This window comes from Caretta caretta, chromosome 2 (genome assembly GCF_965140235.1).
Source record: "Caretta caretta isolate rCarCar2 chromosome 2, rCarCar1.hap1, whole genome shotgun sequence".
Lineage (NCBI taxonomy): Eukaryota > Metazoa > Chordata > Testudines > Cheloniidae > Caretta > Caretta caretta.
Genome location: NC_134207.1, coordinates 219,807,315 through 219,828,573, shown reverse-complemented (window position 1 = coordinate 219,828,573; position 21,259 = coordinate 219,807,315). Strand labels below are relative to the sequence as shown.

General features: G+C 38.7%; 1 protein-coding gene across 3 annotated transcripts in view; it reads left to right on the top strand.

Annotated features, from left to right (window-relative positions):
• The window catches only part of NXPH1 (neurexophilin 1), a 170,380-nt gene extending 149,785 nt beyond the window's left edge, over positions 1-20,595 (top strand). For all 3 annotated transcript variants that reach the window (XM_048838243.2, XM_048838241.2, XM_048838240.2), the window contains one exon: positions 18,665-20,595. In XM_048838243.2, the coding sequence (XP_048694200.1) occupies positions 18,665-19,426 (762 nt within the window). In that variant the 3' untranslated portion in view covers positions 19,427-20,595. The remainder of the gene's footprint in view (positions 1-18,664) is intronic.
• The last annotated feature ends 664 nt before the right edge of the window (positions 20,596-21,259 follow it).

The following is a 21,259-nucleotide window of genomic DNA, read 5'->3' as shown; positions in this document are numbered from 1 at the left end:
ATCGGGCAGCCAGAGTAGGTTTGCTTTTGGATTCCATCTATGACTGACTAGTTGGCCTGGGTCAAGTCATATAATCCTTCAGTGCTGCAGTTTTCCTATCTATGAAATGGGAATAAGAATTGTTACCTATCTAACAGTGATGTTGTGAGTTTGGTTTATGTTTATAAAATGCTTTGAGAATCTCAGGAAAATTTGCTCTATATGAGCAAAGTAGTAAAGTTTTCTCAACCCTCAGTATGTTATTTTTAATAAATAGCTGATATCTGCCTAGTGCAATTTAAATATTTTTATTTCTTCAATATATTAAAAAAAATCCATCCTTTTCTTTTTATTTTACACAGTTGAGGAAACCAGGACATTTTTATTTGCGTTATTCTGTGGCCTGAGTGGCTTGTAGCTTGTTGTTTAGAACATTGCCTCTTGAATATATTGGTATTTATTCTATAAAGAGGAGGGGTTGCAGGTGGATTTATTTCAAGTTCCTGCAAATAACTAAGGCCTAATAATTTAAATAGTCTGGGGGGTAGAGGTCAGAAAGACTGTTCTCCTAAGAGTAGCTGTGGGGGTGTTTTAGGCTGTGCTGAGAGACATTTCAGTCTTCTGAAATTTTCAAGGTATAAAATTCCACAAAATTAACTGATGAAAAATTCTATGCGAACTCTGATTGAAAAAAATCCACAATTTCATCCACCTTATTTCTGGGAGAAGTGTGTCTCCATTCTAAGATGGGAAACAGTGGTACTGGGGTTTCCCCGTGGAACTTCACCAACTCATCAACCTGTAAGAGGGCAACCAAGTTTCACTACATTCTCTCATATAATGTCAGAGGTTTTCTCTGTCCCCAGCAACAACTGGTAAAAACCACCTGCTTCATGAGTAATTTTTGTTACTAATGGAGAAAAGTCCCAGTATAACAAGGAAGCGGGGGAGGAAAGATCCCAATACTGATGAGAATGGAGAAGGTAATAATGTGCATTTCAATATAAATTGATATTGACTGGGAGATTCGGAAACCATACGGCAGATTTAGGTCTTGGCCACACCAGTACATTATTTTTAATTAAACAGTAGAAAAGGAATGCTATCTTCCTTGTGGCTGGAGCTGATATCTAAGCAGTCTTTAAATGACCAAGCAGGGAAGTAACTCCCATTTTAACCTTCTATGTGGGAAACTAACATCTATCCCATGGGGAATCCATAGACTCTTAGAAACGTAGTACTGTACCATGCTATAAATTGTGGGACAATAGTAAGTAATCTGTCACAGGATCCTTTAGAAATTTATGTATATATATGTATATTATGTATACACACTGCAGCAGAGTTGCTGCTGCAACATGCCCTCTCATGACTGGATATGGCATTACAGCAGTTGTGTCTCAGTTTCCCTCTTGGATTCTTTGGCCTATTCTGGCTATAGGGGTGGCCTGATCCTCTGACCAAGACATCTTAAAGAGTCTGACCCCTTTCTCCACAGGGCCACAGAGTTCTTTAACATGCCCAATAGAAATATAAAGACAACTGAATCTTCAGCCCTAACCAGGCTCAGCTGGCCACCCCTCTTCCTCATAGGCAAGCCTCAATTATAATGCAAGGACCTCCTATCTGTCCTCGGGTTCCTGTGCCTCACCCCATCCCTTAGTCTAAGGCTGGCACAGTTCTCCAATTTCCCATGGTTTCAGGCAGGCCTTCATCCCTCAGCAACTCCTGATCTTCCCTTCGGCTTCAGGCTCACCTCAGGAACAAAGTGTCTGCTTCCTGCCCTTCCAGACTTATTGGCCTTCTATTGAGGCCCCTTCCCAGAGAGAGGGAGCTCACTACGTCCTCCCCCTGGATCTCCTCTCCCAACTGACCTTCTCTCTCCTTTTTAAGTCCATCCCCTCCCCTTCACCTGAGCATGCCCTCCCTTGGTGCAGTCAGTAGGTTACTGGCATTCTCAGGCTCCCCTAAACCTTCTGATGCCTATGCTGGGGTTAGATATCTCACACATACATGTATGTAATGGCAGATTATTTACTAACTACTAACATATATGAAAATACTAAAACCTGAACTCTGTACCAGCTTCTGCTGGCCATTTGTGAGATGACATCAATTTCCTAGTTCCTAAATTCTGGTTGATCTCTTATTATTATTTAAATTTGAGATAAGGATAGACTATGTGCTCTGTAAGGCTAAGCAGTCAAAGCAGAGGGAATCTGAATTAACTTCTGAGGTCACGTAATTAGAGCCAGAGACATGTCTTTGAGAAACAGTGGCTGTTTTACAATATCTTTGCAACATGAAGGAGTAATTGGATCAGATCAGGGGCAATCATGGTTCAGAAAGACTGAAGTAAGGTATATTACAGACTTAAAATTAGTTACATTTACTAAGATGCCTGGATTTCTTTCTAGAAATGATGCAGTCACGGAGGCAGGGGGAAGAATAATTATGAAGGTCTTGTTGCAATCACTGTGTTATAAAATGAGGATATGCATTTGAATGCTAGGACTTTAACCTGCTGCATGTATTTTATTCCTTTAACCTTCTATCTTCTGCTTGAATGGGAAAGATAAAGCATTTTAAATTGGTACAATCTAGTAATGTCCAAGGTAAGTCAAAGAGAATCAAAATAATCTTGATTCTATTTATTTGCCTTTTAAAGTACATTTTTAGATCAAGGAATATTGGCAACTAGAGGCAAAGTGGACTTTTGACCACTAGTAGATTATCTGCAGTGGAATATCTACAGAATTTTTCCACTGGATCTCAGGATAAACATAGGCTAGGAGGAACAAGCATCATTGATTCCAAAGCCAGAAGGAACCATTGTAATCATCTGGTCTGACGTCCTGTATAACACAGGCCATACAACTTCCCTGAAAAAATTCCTAGAGACTCTCTTTTAGAAAAACATCCAATCTTGATTTAAAAATTGTCAGTGATGGAGAATCCTCCCTGATCCTTAGTAAAGTGTTCCAGTGGTTAATTACTCTCACCATTAAAAATGTATACCTTATTTGCATTCTGAATTAGTCTAGCTTCAACTTCCAGCCATTGGATCGTAATATATCTTTCTCTGCTAGATTGAGGAGCCCACTATTAAATATTTGTTCCCTGTGTAGGTACTTTATAGACTGTAATCAAGTAACACCTTAACGTTCTCTTTATTAAGCTAAATATATTGAGCTCCTTGTGTCTATCAATATAAAGTGTCTTTTCTTATTCTTTAATAATTTTTGTGGGTCTTCTCTGAACCATCTCAAGTTTATCAATATCTTTCTTGAATTGTGTGCACCAGAACTGGACACAGTAGTCCAGCAACAGTTGCATCAGTGCCAGGTAAAATAACCTCTCTACTTTTACTCAAGACTCCCCTGGTTATGCATCTCATGATCAGCTGTTGATCATGATCAGTTCTGCCACCAACAGAGGTTTTGTTCAATAGAAAACTAAAAACAAAAATGCCTAATTTTGTAGAAATTGATAAAAATGACTTGACTATATATAAAAAACCTGAACAAACAAAAACTGTTAAACAAAAAGTTTAATATGACAGGGGGTCATGAGAACTTGAGTGTTTGCAGCAACATGATCATGCCCGCATCTATGATGGAAAAACTTGGTCAAAAAAGGCAGAGGTCTCTTGTGAATTGGCTTCTAGGTCCTATGAGATTGTCACTGCTGAGGGACTGACATATAGACGAAATAGGAGACACCTTCAACAAATCCCAGGCTGAAGGGAAGACAAGGAGACAAGTCATGAGATAGCAAGAGAGGAAGAGTTCAAGTCTTCAGCGATGGAAGAGCATGGCTGGTACTTAACATCACAATGTAGAGACTGAAGCAATGACATATAGATCCATGTCTACATATAGATATATAGACCTAGCAGGCACCTCAAAGACTAATAGAAAATTGTTAGTGCATTATTAGGTTTCTTTACTTGTATATATACTGTTGTGTATTATGTTTTTTCATGTTTTTTTGGAAAGGAGAGATGTGAGGAAACCTTTTAAAGAGAGCTATACTTGGGCTCCACTGAGTCTGACAGAGCACAAGGCGATGCCGTGATACAGAGAGTCTCACAGAGAGCAGTCAGACTTCATGGATAGTCTAGGTCTTACAGCTAATAATAAGCATCTACCTCAGTTTTGTCCAAGTATCCTTCATAAGAACCCACAAATATTACAGTTTACACTAGCTGAGGATCTGATCTCACTTATTTAATTATAAAACATGCCTATTTACAATTTTAGGTTGGGCTCACCTGAATTGCAGGTCACTTAAAGTAATCTTTAAATGAAACTATTAGAGGTCTAAGGTGATGATTTGACATCCCTCATCTTCAGGTCAGTTCACAAACAGGAAGAGCTCAGGAAGTAGCAGGGCAAATTTCCAACATGTGCTTCAACCATGAAATGATAATTCTTAATCTACTTTTGAATGGGTGGCAATCTCAGTGCCAGTTCTGTTCGTTCCCTCGCTAAACAGATTACCAGGAAGAGCATCCACTGGCAATTTGGTGTTTGTGATACAGAAAGTGTCTATTAGGAAATGGATTGTGATCACTAATTGATTTCACATATACTACTACCCATCAACCAATAGACAGTTGATCACTATTGACCTTTGCTGGATTTGAACTAGAAACCTAGAGCTAAGGGTCTCTAAATCATTATCAAACATCCCTGCCACATCCCCCGCTATGCAGTGTTGTTTTTAACCCTATACTGTCAACAGGAATAGGCTCAGAAATGCCAGTGTTAATTAAAATCGTTGGTTGATATTTTCAGACTAAATATGGATACAGCTGTCTTACTACAGGTGTCCAAGTCTGAAAACCTGGGCCTACTCTTCCAAGACCTCCAGATGAGCATTCTGACTTGAAGCCAATGGCAGTTCCAGTCATCAAGGAATTATAAGATTAGATTGTTTTACTGACAGTTCTCTCATCAGAAACAGAGGTTCTGAATCTTGCCAGTTACAGTTTTTAGGAGGCTCAGTGAACATTTGTTGGTTTCAGCTTGTATAAAGTTCCCACCTCCTAAGTGCCAGGAAAATCCCAAACAACTCGAGATTTGCCTTGTGTTGGGTTTTATTACAAAAGTTGTACATATGATTAACAACAAAATGCTTTTGCCTCCATGTGAAGTTTCAGGTTTCTGTGTGAAGCACAGAGAAGCAATTTTCTTTTAGTCATTCCTGAATACATTTGTCTTGTTCTGGGCTTACAGTTTCCCTCCCTGACTCATATTGTTCTTAGATAAATACTGGCAGCTTTCAGGCTTTCATTTAATCATAGATACCATTGTGATGGGTGTCTTTTATTTGCAAATATCAGTCTACCCTGAGCTTAACAGGCAAACAATCAGGATTTAACTACTAAAACTATGCAACAACATTCTTACAAAACTCACACTTGGTACATACGTGTTTTCTCTGACTGTACTTAACATTACATAAAACAATACGCTACCTGGTGGCTGGTAATCATAGTTAAATTGGTATTAACTTGGAGAAAACAGTTTCTTATGGATATGACAGTTGAGTGGGTAGGTTCATATACCCAAGAGAGGGGTGTGTGTGTGTATGTGTGTATGTGTGTATATATATACACACATATATATACACATACATACATACACACATACATTCACATACACACCCCTTGGGGATATGAACCTACCCCACTCAACTGTCATATCCATAAGACACTGTTAACTGGTTAATGATGCTTAAGATGCATGTATACTTAACTTGTTCATTTACTGTATCAAAAAGCTACAGCTTTGCTTTATTTCTTATAATAGATGGTTTACAGATATCAGATACTATTTTTTAAGGTCCAGTTTCTATCCATATTGCCACTGATTAAGTTTATCTAAGATAATGAATTTGGTTTCAGTTTTGAGCCAATTTGCTTAGGAAGTTGGATATTGTGAAAAATGTTAATTTACAAGAAACCAAATAGCTTTGTTAAACAGTATTATTGCAGGATTCTGAATCTCTTGTGTGTGTTGACAATGGGAGGTTGCAGCCCACATTTTAAATTTTAAAGGGAAAGACACGATGGGAAAAGTTTTGTAAAATGTTTGATTCTAGAGGTTTGAGACAAATAGAAATAGTTTCCTTCAATGCCCAGTTAATTCAACTGGAGTCTTTCCCTGACTTAAGTGGGCACTGGACTTGACCAATACATGTAAAAAAATAAAAGCCAGAAATAGAAAAACTTTTTAAACTGACCCACTTTAAAAACAGCAGATTAAGCTAAAGAACTCTGGGCTTAATCATGCTCACCTAACTCGTGTGATTATTTAAAAGTCAATGAAGTTAGTTATGTGACCAGGGTGAGAAAGATTTAGTCTTTTGTCTATATTTGCAGAAATCAAATTCAAGTTTGATTAAATACATGACAATCCAGTGGAAACCATGGATGGGGGGAGGATTGCAAATGGCACCCCCATGAGCAAGCAAGGCCCACTACACCCTGAGGGGATTGACTTTAAGGGAGGGCAGATGGTGTTGGCAACTACAGCTCTTTGCATGGCTTTCAGCTGGGGGAAAATCCCTGAAAACTGAAGTCAGAGATCCATCCCCAGGGCGTGAGCTAAATCAGCAGCTTGTGGCTGCTCTGGCTGGTTTTCTGCTCTTTTTATTGCCACAACTTGCCTCTGGGCTGGCTTTCTGACACCAAAAAAGCTTGTGACCTTTCCAATTCATTTAATCTGATTTTATACCTCTGCCAAATAATTTAATGAACCTCTTTTTCATGAATGAACAAGAGAGTGTGATCTATTGTGTAGGGCATTGGATTGGGAGTCAGGAGATCTGGAGTCTATGCCTTGCTCTGCCACTGTCCCGCTATGTGACTTAGGGCAAGTCATTCATATGTTTCTCCTTCAACCCTTTCTCTGTCTTGTCTGTTTAGACTGTAGCTGCCTTAGGGCAGACACTGTTTCATACTGTGTATTTTGCAGTTACTAGCACAATAGGGTCCTGATCTCAGTTGGGGCCTCTAAGCTCTCAAGTAATATAAATAAGAATATATACCATTAACTATTGTTAATGAAAGAGACAATAGCAGCTCTCCTTCACACCAGGCAAAATGGACTGCTAAGCATGGCTATTTAAAATGTGGTTTAGAAAATATATTGTAGTGAAACTATAAGCGTAGGAGTGAGGTTTTTAATATTTTTTCAAAGCTATGTTTTGTATCAGTGGTTGGCAGTAACAAATGAAATTTTCTTGCTAAAGTAAATTTGTTTTCCATGGCTGCTCAGCCACAGAACTATAGCAGATGAGACCATGAAAAGATACTTCTTGCTTTTGAACAGATATAGGAATATATCGATAGATTATGATCTTCATCCATCTTCGACTAGGTAACTTGAATGTTTATTCTCTTAAAGGCAATCAGCCAAAATCTGGAATGATTCACTGCCGTGAAATCCCATGTGTAAAAGTGGCTGGACAGCTGTAAGCATAGACAGAATTTACCTAAATGACTTCAACGGCCAAACCGGAGATGGTCAAAATGATCTGTGGTCAAATAAAAATCAATTCAAACATGAAGTTGGTTTTTTGTTTTTATTGTTCCAAAAATTCTGTTTTCTCCTTTTTCATTTGTGAGTACCTCTGCACTTCCTGGTTCCAGGTGGAACTGCTATTCCACAGCAAAGTCTGAACTTGTGGTATTTTCATATCTCCCTGACATGCTGGAGATCTAATCTCAAAGCCTTGTCTTGTGAGAATTCCAGCTTAATTTTATGGATGCCTGTGGTTTTCTAAGGTTCAGATAAGCCTCTAAATCCCACACATTTTGTGGGTTTCCCAATAAACCAAATATTGGCCAGCATGAAAAGGCCAAACAAGTCCCAATTTGTTTTACCCATGTGACTAGCCCCTGTGAAGTCAGGTTTGAATACCAGATTACGATCCCCTTCCCCCCTCTGTTTTTCCTTCTAACAGAAAAAGTGAAAAGTGAAGACACCACAACTTTATTAGGACAGAAACAGCATTTGCTGAAAAATATATAATCTTTCAGCCACCCGTCATTTGGAGGAAGCACTTAGAACTGGGGCACTCCTCTTTAATTTATTCGTTTGGACCAAGATTCCTTAGGTCACATTGTGTCCAGCTGCTTCATGTGTAAGAGGAGGGCTCAAGAAGTCTCCCCCTGTTGTTTTGCACAGCAGCTGAGTACAACTCAAGTAACTGCAGATCAGACATTTGGAAACCTTTTCTGTAGAATTTAAAAGAGAAAATATGAAGAATTTATGAAACTTGTGGTCAGGCTTTGATAAAATCTCATTCCTGGATTCTCTGGACACATGAGCTGTGCTTGGCACAAGTTTACAAGTATAAAATGACTGTGGTATTTGCCAACACAGACATTAAATAAACAGTATTTAACCCATTGTCAACCACTTTGGGATAACTTGAGAATGAAAAGCCCTGTATCAAACTGTTATGTTGCAGGCACACAACAACCCTGACAATTATGCTTACTGTCCAGTAGCTGGATGTGCTGAGACAATGTTCATATATTTCCCCTTAAGTTTTTCCTTTCATTGGGAACAATTTTTCATAGAACATCCTCCTTTAACTTGTGTGTCAATGCCCTAAGGCCTTTTTACTCATCTAGATTTAAATTAATGACCTCACTGATGACACCAGCAATTGAACCATCGCTCTCAAGAGCCAAGAACCGCATATTGAATTTGATTAATACTGCTGGCTACTAATTTTCACTTTTAATTAGGTATGACACTATTGTAGGAAGAAAATACTGCAGTGCATAAAACAAATAGCATGCATCTGCGGCAGCATTCTACTGTATGACCCCAACCTGTTTTATTTAGTTGAGCTGCTACTGAACGTTCTTCCACAACATCCACTTGGACTGATAATGAGAAAAATACCACAAGCCTAAACATTTACCTGTTAAAGTTTAAGGATAATCTAATGTGAATAAGTAATTTGTCAGACAAATGTTGTTAGATTACATGATGCATGAACATGTATCTAATGACATTGGGTACTTTCCTTTATCTCTTTGATACATTTACTGGATGAGTGTCATGTGACAATAGTGAAGAATCACAGAAAGACCAACATTCTAACACAAGAGGTGGTATTATCCCTGAAGCTACTCATGTCTCTGCTTCACAGTAGAGGTTCTGCTGAGAACCATTCTTTGCCCCTCTGCTGCTTGGTTTCTTGTTTGGGCATTAAAGAAACAGCACTCTTGTTCTTTCAGTGGAGTTTTGCTGGCTTTTGACATCTACACACCAACTGAGCAAGTAGAAAGCAAACATACTTAGCAAAGAAAAAAATTCCCACTCCTCATTACATTCTCAAGGATTGGAAGATTGTGCTGATAGTGTTCACAAGCCAATATAGCGGGAGTATTGTGTACTCCCAAAGGGAGACATTTTGAAAAGCACATAGAATTGAACTTCACTGGAAGTTAGGCATACAGCTGCCCTTTGCGCCTTACAAAAAATCTCCCCTAAAGTATTGGAGGGGTAGCCGTGTTAGTCTGTATCCACAAAAACAATGAGGAGTCTGGTGGCACCTTAAAGACTTACAGATTTATTTGGGCATAAGCTTTCGTGGGTAAAAAACCCACTTCTTCAGATGCATGGAGTAAAAATAAATATATTGGCACATGAAGAGAAGGGAGTTACCTTACAAGTGGAGAACGAGCATTGACACGACCAATTCAATCAGGGTGGATGTGGTCCACTCCCAATAACTGATGAGGAGGTGTCAATATCAAGAGAGGGGAAATTGCTTTTGTAGTGAGCCAGCCACTCCCAGTCCCTATTCAAGCCCAAATTAATGGTGTTAAGTTTGCAAATGAATTGTAGCTCTGCAGTTTCTCTTTGAAGTCTATTTTTGAAGGGTTTTTTTTGAAGGATGGCTACTTTTAAATCTGTTATTGAATGTCCCAGGAGATTGAAGTGTTCTCCTACTGGCTTTTGTATGTTACCATTCCTGTTGTCTGATTTGTGTCCATTTATTCTTTTATGTAGAGACTGTCCGGTTTGGCCAATGTTCATGGCAGAGGGGCATTGCTGGCACATGATGGCATATATCACATTAGTAGATATGCAGGTGAATGAGCCCCTGATGGTGTGGCTGATGTGGTTGGGTCCTATGATGGTGTCGCTAGAGTAGATATGCAAAAAGAAAAGGAGTACTTGTGGCACCTTACAGACTAACAAACTTATTTGAGCATAAGCTTTTGTGAGCTACAGCTCACTTCATCGGATGTTGTAGCTCACAAAAGCTTATGCCCAAATAAATTTGTTAGTCTTTAAGGTGCCACAAGTACTCCTTTTCTTTTTGCGAATATATACTAACATGGCTGCTACTCTGAAACCTGTCATTAGAATAGATATGGGGACAGAGTGGGCAACGGAGTTTGTTACAGGGATTGGTTCTTGGGTTAGTGTTTTTGGGGTGTGGTGTGTAGTTGCTGGTGAGTATTTGTTTCAGGTTGCGGCGCTGTCTGTAAGCAAGGACTAGCCTGCCTCCCAAGGTCTGTGAGAGTGAGGGATTGTTTTCCAGGATAGGTTGTAGATCATTGATGATGTGCTGGAGAGGTTTTAGCTGGGGGCTGTACGTGATAGCCAGTGGTGTTCTGTTATTTTCCTTGTTGGGCCTGTCCTGTAGTAGATGACTTCTGGGTACCCGTCTCGCTTTGTCAATCTGTTTCCTCACTTCCCCAGGTGGGTATTGTAGTTTTAAGAATGCTTGATAAAGATCTTGTCTCTGTCTGAGGGATTGGACAAATGCGGTTGTATCTTAGGGCTTGGCTGTAGACAATGGATCGTATGATTTGTCCTGGATGGAAGCTGGAGGCATGTAGGTAAGTATAGTGGTCAATAGGTTTCCAGTATAGGGTGGTGTTTATGTAACCATTGCTTATTAGCACTGTAGTGTGCAGGAAGTGGATCTCTTGTGTGGACTGATCCAGGCTGAGGTTGATGGTGGAGTGGAAATTGTGGTAAACCAGGTAGAATACTTCAAGGGCCTCCTTCCCATGGGTCCATATGATGAAGATGTCATCAGTGTAGTGCAAGTAGAGGAGGGGCACTAGAGGACGAGAGCTGAGGAAATGTTCTAAGTCAGCCATAAAAATGTTGGCATACTGTGGGGCCATGCGGGTATGCATAGCAATGCCACTGTCTTGAAGGTATAAGTTGTCCCCAAATCTGAAATTTGGGTGAGGACAAAGTCACAAAGCTCAGCCACCGGGTATGCCATGGCCTCATCAGGGAAATATTCCTGACAGCTTGTAGTCCATCCTTTTGTGGAATATTGGTTAAAGATCTCCTACATCCATGGTGGCCAGGATGGTGTTTTGAGGAAGATCACCAGTGCATTGTAATTTCCTCAGGAAGTCGGTGGTGTCTCAAAGATAGCTAGGAGTGCTGGTAGTGTAGGGTCTGAGGAGAGTGTCCAAATAGCCAGATAATCCTGCTGTAAGAGTGCCAATGCCTGAGATGATGAGGTGTCCAGGATTATGGATCTTGGGTAGCAGATAGAATACCCCTGGTTGGAGCTCTAGGGGTGCGTCTGTGTAGATTTGTTCCCGTGCTATAGCAGGGAGTTTCTTGAGCAGATGGTGTGGTTTCTTTTGATACTCCTTAGTGGGATCGGAGGATAGTGGCCTGTAGAATGTGGTGTTGGAGAGTTGCCTGGCAGCCTTCTGTTCATAATCCGACCTGTTCATGATGACTACAGCATCTCCTTTGTCAGCCCCTTTAATTATAATGTCAGAGTTGTTTCTGAGGCTGTGGATGGCGTTGCGTTCTGTACGGCTGAGGTTATGGGGCAAGTGATGCTGTTTGTTCACAATTTCAGCCTCTATGCATGTCTGCACTCTATGTAGAAGTCCAGTCTGTCAACAAAAAACTTAAACAAAAATCTTCCAAAACAGACTTCAAAGAGAAACTGCAGAGCTACAATTCATTTGCAAACTTAACACCATTAATTTGGGCTTGAATAGGGACTGGGAGTGGCTGGCTCACTACAAAAGCAATTTCCCCTCTCTTGGTGTTGACACCTCCTCATCAGTTATTGGGAGTGGACCACATCCACCCTGACTGAATTGGCCGTGTCAATACTGGTTCTCCACTTGTAAGGTAACTCCCTTCTCTTCATGTGCCAATATATTTATTTTTACTCCATGTATCTGAAGAAGTGGGTTTTTTACCCACGAAAGCTTATGCCCAAATAAATCTGTTAGTCTTTAAGGTGCCACCAGACTCCCTAAAATAGACATCTATTTGTACACAATAGGTAACTGCAGATGAAAACAGATGATTGTTTATAACAGGAATACATGGGTTGGCCATAGAACTGCCTCTTGTGTATGCGCCTGTTTTCATTTATGCATGCCTATGATGGTTGCACAATTTAGGTGACTATTTTTTAAAATTTGTCTCTCAATATCCTTGACATGAAAATGACACATTCTATCAGCATTAGTGGCTACTGTAACCTTATCAAATAGCAGTTTTGTGCTACTTCATGCAACTATGAATAATCCATTTATCAAGCGGATTAGTTATATGAATATTCTAATGCTTCTCTACAAAAAATATGGTGCAGTAATAGACTACTCACATTGACTCACAAACAGCAGTAATGGTCTACTCACATTGATATTAATATGGGAGCTTTTAAATTTTATTGATTTATGGAAGAGCTTAACAATGAAGAATTTTCAGCTAAATGTGGATAATTAGTAATATGTTACTAGAGGACAATGTTTTGCACATTAGAATACTGTCATCTGCTCCGCTCAATCAGCACAGAACTGCTATTTTCTTGACCGCCTTAGAGTCTTTTTCACCTTGTTCATCCTACTTATGTGGTTATTCATTTATATGAAAAAGGGCATCTTCTTGAACATGGTGGGTATATATATATAGCAGACGACAGCGCAGATTTTTATTAAAATATTGCGCTGTGACCTTTCAGCTATATTCTAATTTTATTTAATATTTCTTTCTACATGTATGCAGAAACTGGCAAGCCAATATTAATAAAAGAGGGCTTACAGGAGTGTGGAATCAGAGCAATAGATCCTTGACAAAAGTTATTTACCTAGCTAGAGTTTCATTTGAAAGTTAACAGAACTCTGTGATGCTTGTATAAAGCAGTGGTCTTAAAACTCTGTTAGACATTTTAACCCACTTTAATTTATTCCATGAAAATTTAATCCCCTGCTGAATGGAGCTGGTGTGAATTTTCAAAAGTCATAATCCACTGAAGTGAAAAAACTTTAATGAGGACATAGGCACCAGGCTTCAAGGGTTTAGTTTAAATTCTTTCTAAAAATGTAAAACAGAGGGCAAGAGTTAATAGGATATTTCATACAGTTACATTTCAATCCTCCTCCAAATCTTTATAAATTCACTTGCACCTCCACCATTAGAACCATTCTGGCTGAATTTCTCACACTTCTGAGGCAAAAATGAAGAGCTGTAAAATCGTAATGTGAGGAACTACGCTGTGTATTGTAACTCCGTTTTCTTTCAGATTACAGACTATTATATTACACATGATGGCATAATGTCTTCTAAACTGAAAGAGAAATGACATGGTTTACAAGCCAAACTGCATACATTCTGACATAATTATTTTATCATGCAAGAAAATGAAAACAAACTACACAACATCAGACACTTTTCTGGCTCTTCTGCTGCTGTGGAAGTTTTGCCATTGAATTTAGTGGGGACGATTTGTCCCTTAAATTGAAAAGTTATTAATGCTCTCTGTAAAATTGTTCCATAGAAACAATTGTAAACATATTTTTACTTACTCAGTGAATTTTTTTAATTATATTATATGACATAATACCTGTAAGAGTCACTTGGGGCCAGATTTTAAAAGATCTTTAGGCACCTGGATATTAAGGATGGAAATAACTGACATGACCATTTGCATTAGTACTGTATATCAGATTTTTTGATGAAAACTAAAAGTTTTCTGCACAAAGCAGACACAGTCTGCAAAAAATTTTGTTCCATCAAAAATCCAATTTTCCACAGGAAAACAATTTTAATGGAAACAATTTTGACCAGTCCTGCCCAAGATATCTCTGACCCTGTCAGCAACGCTTGGACAATATTTTCACTAGTATGGATGACTGCACATTTCCAATGTGCAGTAGTTGGCATGGAGGGCATTTCTCAGCCTTAGGTCTCAGAGTATTTTCATTTTCTTATTATCTTTCAAGTATAATTTTTATGCTTTTATTTTATTTTCCTCTCATGGTACATCAAGGCAGAGAAAAAAGCCCAGATTCTCTTCATGCCCTTTTCTTTTCTAACCTCTTGATTATTTACTTAAGAACTATAAAACAACTTCTAGAGCCAGATCCTCAGCTGGTGTAAATGGAGCTATGCAATTAATTAATCCAAATGAGGATCTGGGCCTTAAAGCTTAGACACCTTCTGCATCCTTGTTTCTTAGGGATCATACTGATCAGTGTTCATATGAGAAGAACAAGAAATGTGCCCTTTGTTTTGTTTCCCGGGAAATTGCAGCAACATCAACAGCAGAGGATGTTCTAGTGGATTCAGCTGATCATGTGCGCTGAGAACTGGAACCTCAGCAAAGTAGATCAAAGTACAACAGGGTCCTAAATCTTCAGATCTTCCCATCAACCAACCAACAAACAATAATGTTTATGCATAGACATTGGATCTAGGTGAGAATTCTGAGTGCTTGTGTCTTGTCATTAGAGTGCCATTTAGACCTATGTGGTGTTCATATTCCTGTACTAGCAAAGTACCTGAGGCATCTGGCCAGGGAGTCAGAATACTGTGTTGCTCTACACAGTGAATATGCAAACACTGAGCTGACAAATTCCTATTATGGTATGCCAGCCAAAATTAACGTGGGTTTTTTTGATTAGTTATTTACCTGAAGAGAGAAATTTCCTACCTTGAGTATTAGATTGTTTGTTTGCATTTCCTTTTACCCTCAAGTATTCATACATTTAGAGGAATAAATACATAATTTCTAAACCAATACTGTAATTACATATAATGAACTGTAATAGATCTACAGTATAATGAAAGACTAAGAAATCAAGAGTCATTTTGTACCACTTGGATATTTAAAAAAACGTATCTGATCTCAAGCATCCAGGTTTGGCCTACGGTAGGTAATAAGTTCATGTGCATGAGGGATGTCTTTAAATTGAACCCCAAAGGCTTTGAGGTAAATGAGTTACCCTCTCTTAGGGAGTCTTAAATGAGACAATAATACTCATGAAAAACACATCTAATGAAGTTAATGTCAAATCAGTGAAATATCACTGTGAAAATGTCTTCAGTCTCTAAAAGGATCAGACAAAGACTGGAGTGTTTTGTTGAAACTCAGTGAAACTGGACATACAAATCAATTCCATAGTCATGAAAATATACTTTGTCTCCATAATATAAACTTCATATATTATTTTCACTGAAAGCACTGTCAAAAATTACAAAAAATATATTGAACAGCAATTTGTCATTATTCATGGGAAAAGGATGACCAGACGATAGTGTGATTTCTGATACCAAGAGGGTCTGGTGACTCTATCTAGAGGAAATATGCATTCTCCATCTAAAAGGCCAGGACCAAGGCCCATTGTACTCATTGTGAGTCTTTCAGTGAGCTCTGTGGGCTTTGAATCAGGCCCCCAAATATCTTCTACTCTTTGTTGTAGTTCCCTTCTGAACACCACCTTCCACTATTATACTCATTTAAAAATTGAAAGCATTTCTTTGTTGAAGAAAAAAAATCATGCATTGTAGTAGGTATACCTGTCAGCATTTCATACTTTACCTATTACTATTTGTATTATGGTTGTGCCTAAAGCTCCCAATGAGAATCAGAGCTCCTTTGTGCTAGGCACTATATAAACCTATAGTAAGAGACAGTCCAAAGAGCTTCTGTTGATAGAAACTTAAATCATAGTACAGATTTTGGAAATGTAGTGTACAGTACAACCCAAATAAATCTTGACATTTATTGTCCATGATAGTTAAATTTACTGTGATGTTTATGTAGGCCCAATGCTAATTATAGCGAATACTACAAATCCCCCATCCTGCAAAAATGTACTCAAGTAACTTTCCATGTGAGAGGAGTCCCACTGAACTCTACTGCAGTATGGTAAACAATTCAGTGCAGAACATATCAAGAATTAAATGGCACCTGATATATATTCAGTGAGATGGGGGAAGAGAAAGCAAAATGGATGTTATAGTACATGTATTTTTGAACTGTGTGTACATGCTCTAGGGATGAAGACATTCACAACTAATTGAAATACTTAATATTTTTTGCATATCATTGAGTATTGAAAATTGGTCCTGTTTTCATGATATTTTTATGCTAAAATGGGATCATTTTCAAGTGCAATAGTTTTTGCTTAACAAACATGCAAAATGTCATAGGTTTGGATGTTTTCTTACAATTATATTACAGTTTCTGTGACAGTTTTGAGATGGTTGGGTAGATGTGAACACATATATAACAAAATCATAAAATAAATCCTGCTTTTCCACATGGCTGTATTAGCTGTATTCCACTACATGGTGTGCACATCTGGGGGGATATATGTATAGTTACAATACAACACAGTAGTAGTATGGGAAAAAGCTATAGGGTTAAAAACAAGATACTATCATTTTGCAAATAATACTACTTTGATGAGCAATGAATTGTATTGTTAGCCCTTTTGGGTGCTCTTACACTGTTTAGTCAGACTCTTTGCTTAGATGCCTGACTAGGGAGGGCAGGAGCAGGTCTTTAATCATGAATGCAGCCAGTTACCCAAATAGAAAATCACAAACAGAGGTCTCAGGGCCAACTGCGTGACTAGAAGCTCTTAAACTATTACAAAATCAATGAGAGTAACAATCAATTGCGTTTGTTAGGTCAGATATGAAACAATGTGTCTTGCTTGGAATTTGAAGCTTCCATTTAAACTTGAGATATACTAGCTTTTAAAACACTCATGATTTGTAGCCGACAGCAAGTATTTCAGAAATATCCACTTCTTCTCTGGGGTGCTTGGTTTTATGTAGTCTAAAAAAAGAGCTTTTCTTTAAAATGAGCTTTATGGTATTACATCCGGTTATGTGGGAATTTGCTGTTTAATCCTATGAAATGTAGCTCACTGGAACACAAATGTTTTTTAAAAAAAGGAAGGAGAAGAAAAAGCAAACTGACGAGAGTAAAATATGAAAATAAGCAATTTATTTCCTACCTTCAGATTGCAGGTACACTAAATCTGCTAGTTAACTGCTTAGATTCATGCTAGACTGGCACATTTCTTTTAACCACATTTCTCCTATTTTGCTCTCACTCCTCATAAGCCTCTGCAAAATTATGTTCTAAGTCTCTCTCCCCATGATATCTTCATTGCTGCTTCATTAAGTAGTTCTCCTTCAGAACATTTCATTACAGCCTCTCTCCTTGCTCACTGAGTTGATGCTAAGACACAGGTACAAACCACCTATCAAATGCTTGGCAGTATTTATCCTTCCTGCCATTCAAAAGATGGAAAAATCATCCAAGGGATTAATCCTAAATAAAGAGCACATTCTATTTATTTCTTCTCTCTGCCCTGTCCCCACCCCAACTTGAAAGGCATTGGTGCTATTCTGCTAATACTCTGACTGACTTAATATTTTTTTAAAAGGCTGTCATTGTACCTGTCATCCCTTCAAGATGTTTAGTTTCCATGTAGCATGTCTGGGAGGGGGCGTAACTACCCTGGGAAGAGAAATCTGGTCAGCAACACAGTTCAATTCCATGTTTATCAGGATATGGAAATATCTTTGTTATATTTGCTGCCTTTCAATACAAATATCTCTAGATTGCACCAGCAAGAAGGCTTCACACTATACGTGTTATATTGTTTCCACTGAATTTCAGGGAGTGGCGATATGTCCAGTTAATTTTGATAAAGGGAGGAGGCATTTATAAAAGCAAACAGGATAAAGGGATGGCTCCTAAAACACCTGTATGATGAAAGTACCAGCGAGGGCTGCTGTGATGCTCATTGTAGCTAGGCAAAGGAGTTAAGAGCAGCATCGGTCCACTTACAAAACCAAGACTATTCAGCTTACCCTTCAGATAGTATGACAGTGTGTACTTTATTTTTAAAGCTAGAAGGGAAAAATGAATATGGTTAGCTTAGGTCTTTTTGCTCTGGTGCTGACAGATGTGAGAAATTGGCCCTGACGTTTTTAGATTCCTCAGGATTTCAGGGCAAGGTTTTCATGATTTTATAAAACTTTGATCTGTATTTTTGAACTGTTCATTTCACTTAGATATTCACTTTTGTAATCTTCACTTTAGGAGTCAAAACACTCACTTGGATTTCAATGCTGTATAATTCACTTGGGACTGAAATATGGCTTGGGCTGCACAGTGGTACAGGGATATCAGGCATCCCCTCTGCAGAGCTGTTACATCCTCTTTGCCTATAGGTGGGGGTGGGGGGAGAATTGGGCAGAGCCTTGGCTTTGCCCCTTCTCATCCTTAAAACTAATTTTAACTCTGTTTAATTCTGAACTATAATCTCTTTGGCCTTAGATGGGAGCAATGGGTTTTGTAGGTACCTATCTCAATCTGATCTCTTTTTTTCCCCCCCCAGGTCACATGTGCAAATTTAACAAATGGCGGGAAATCAGAACTTCTAAAATCAAGCAGCTCCAAATCCACACTAAAGCACATATGGACAGAAAGCAGCAAAGACTTGTCCATCAGCCGACTGCTATCACAGACTTTTCATGGCAAAGAAAATGATACAGATTTGGACCTGCGATATGAGGCCCCAGAAACGTATTCTGAGCAAGATCTCTGGGACTGGCTGAGGAACTCCACAGATCTTCAAGAGCCTCGACCCAGAGCAAAGAGACGGCCCATTGTCAAGACTGGGAAATTTAAGAAAATGTTTGGCTGGGGCGACTTTCATTCCAACATCAAAACTGTGAAGTTAAACCTTTTAATAACTGGGAAAATTGTTGATCATGGCAATGGGACGTTTAGCGTTTATTTCAGGCACAATTCCACTGGCCAAGGGAATGTATCTGTGAGCTTGGTACCCCCAACCAAAATAGTGGAATTTGACTTGGCACAACAAACGGTGATTGATGCCAAAGATTCCAAGTCCTTTAACTGTCGCATCGAATATGAAAAGGTCGACAAGGCTACCAAGAACACACTCTGCAACTATGACCCTTCAAAAACATGTTATCAGGAGCAGACCCAAAGTCATGTGTCATGGCTCTGCTCCAAGCCCTTTAAAGTAATCTGTATTTACATTTCCTTTTATAGTACAGATTATAAACTAGTACAGAAGGTGTGTCCTGATTACAACTACCACAGTGACACGCCCTACTTCCCTTCGGGTTGAGAATGAACAACATGTGTCGGAGACTCAAGCCTGAGGAATAAAAGAGGTTATATGACAGGGCTGTTACCTCAAAGAAGAAGGCTACCCCTATTGCCTGGAATGTGTCTACACTCTTCTGCTGCTGTCAACTGGCTGAAAATATGTTAGTGGAAAACAATCTAATGTAATTTCTGCCCAGTCAGCTCCATGTATCAATCTAGTTGTAAATCACTATGGATTCGAAATAAAACCACACAGACATGCACTCTTTTCAGCTCACCTCTATTAAGATTCCTGTTAAGAGGGCTTTCATTGTCTGATACATAATGTTTCAGGATAACCTATCATCAAGCCAAAAGGATTAACTAGACAGAGAATGGTTTCTAACACAAACTGTTTTGGAAATCAACGTTAACGTCTTGAATACATGCCAATCAATAACCCCCACTCATGCATTCTACTGCTTAGACTAGCTGTACTGGTAAATAATACTATAGGAGTAAATGCTGGTTAAAATGGGGGTGGGGGAAGTGTGTCTAGAATTCAGTATTCCTCATTATATGAACACAGCAAAGTATAGTGACTTTTTTCCAGCATTCAGTAGGCACATTCAAGGTGGCGTTAGGTGGCTCTTTTTCTGTGGAGGGAGCCTATTACTAGTAAAGATAAGCAGACATTTGGAATTTACATGTGGGCAGACATTATTGTTACATATTTCTTCACTGAACATTTAAAATGGCAGAGTTGAGACCAGCTGAGCTACTTAAAAACTCTCCAACTGTTCTGCAAGAAGGAAAATGCCCGATAGACAACATGTAAGTTATAAGTGGCTGTTTTATCTTTATTACAAATATTGTAACAAATTCAATATCCTAGTCTTCATTTGTATGAATGGTTTGTATTGTACATAGTTTAACCAGTGTTATTTGAGCTGCTTATTAATATTAACTTGTAATTGTCTCTCTGCTTGTTATTGGTTAAAAACAATCAAGGAAATGAGGAATCCATTTTATCAATGTAGCTGTAAACTCCATTAAAAAGACAGAATAATGTACAAAGCATTTATTCAGCTAAAGTATTGTTGAGAGCTATACATATACAACATTACAATCTGTCTGTATTTAGATATTTTATTTCCAGACAAAAAATGAACTGTATATAAAAATAAAATACTTAAAGTTGAGTTTCAATATGTACTGTGTAGATGGTGGTTTAAATGGTCCAACAAGAAGACTACGCTCAAACTCCATCATGGTTTTCAATCTCCTGTCTTCAAATTTGTGCAGAATTATCCCAAGCTATAGCACGCAGGCAGATCTCAGTGCCGTCATAGGGCCTTGTTGACTTCAGTGGGAGCCATCCCTCAAAGAACAATTTGCAGGAGCAGGGCCTAAATTATTATTAGTCATAAATGAAAGCAACTTACCAATTTAAAAGTAGGAAAAGTTGTTCTGTGTGTGCACAAGTCTGCCTTTGCCTTAATTATAGCCTAGTGCAGGCAAATACCTCCTTGTATGTAGTGGAAGAGTTTTATCCCTCTAATAGGAAAGCAGTTGATTGTGTATCTTTTTTGTATATAGCAGCACACTTTGCCCCCCAGCTTCCAGCTATCCAACCACAATAACTTCACTGGTATGTTTACACCTAATTGAAGGCGGCTGGAAAGCATCTCAGATTCCCTCTCATTTCTCTTAGGATTACCATTTGTGCCCACCCACACATGAATTTTATCCTTCGCTCCTAGATGGCTGCCAAAGCTATGCTGAGAAAAGTCTATGCAGGAAACAAAGAGAAGCCTTTCCAAAGCCCAAACATGCACTTCTCTAATGCTCCGGAGATTCAAAGGTCTAAGAA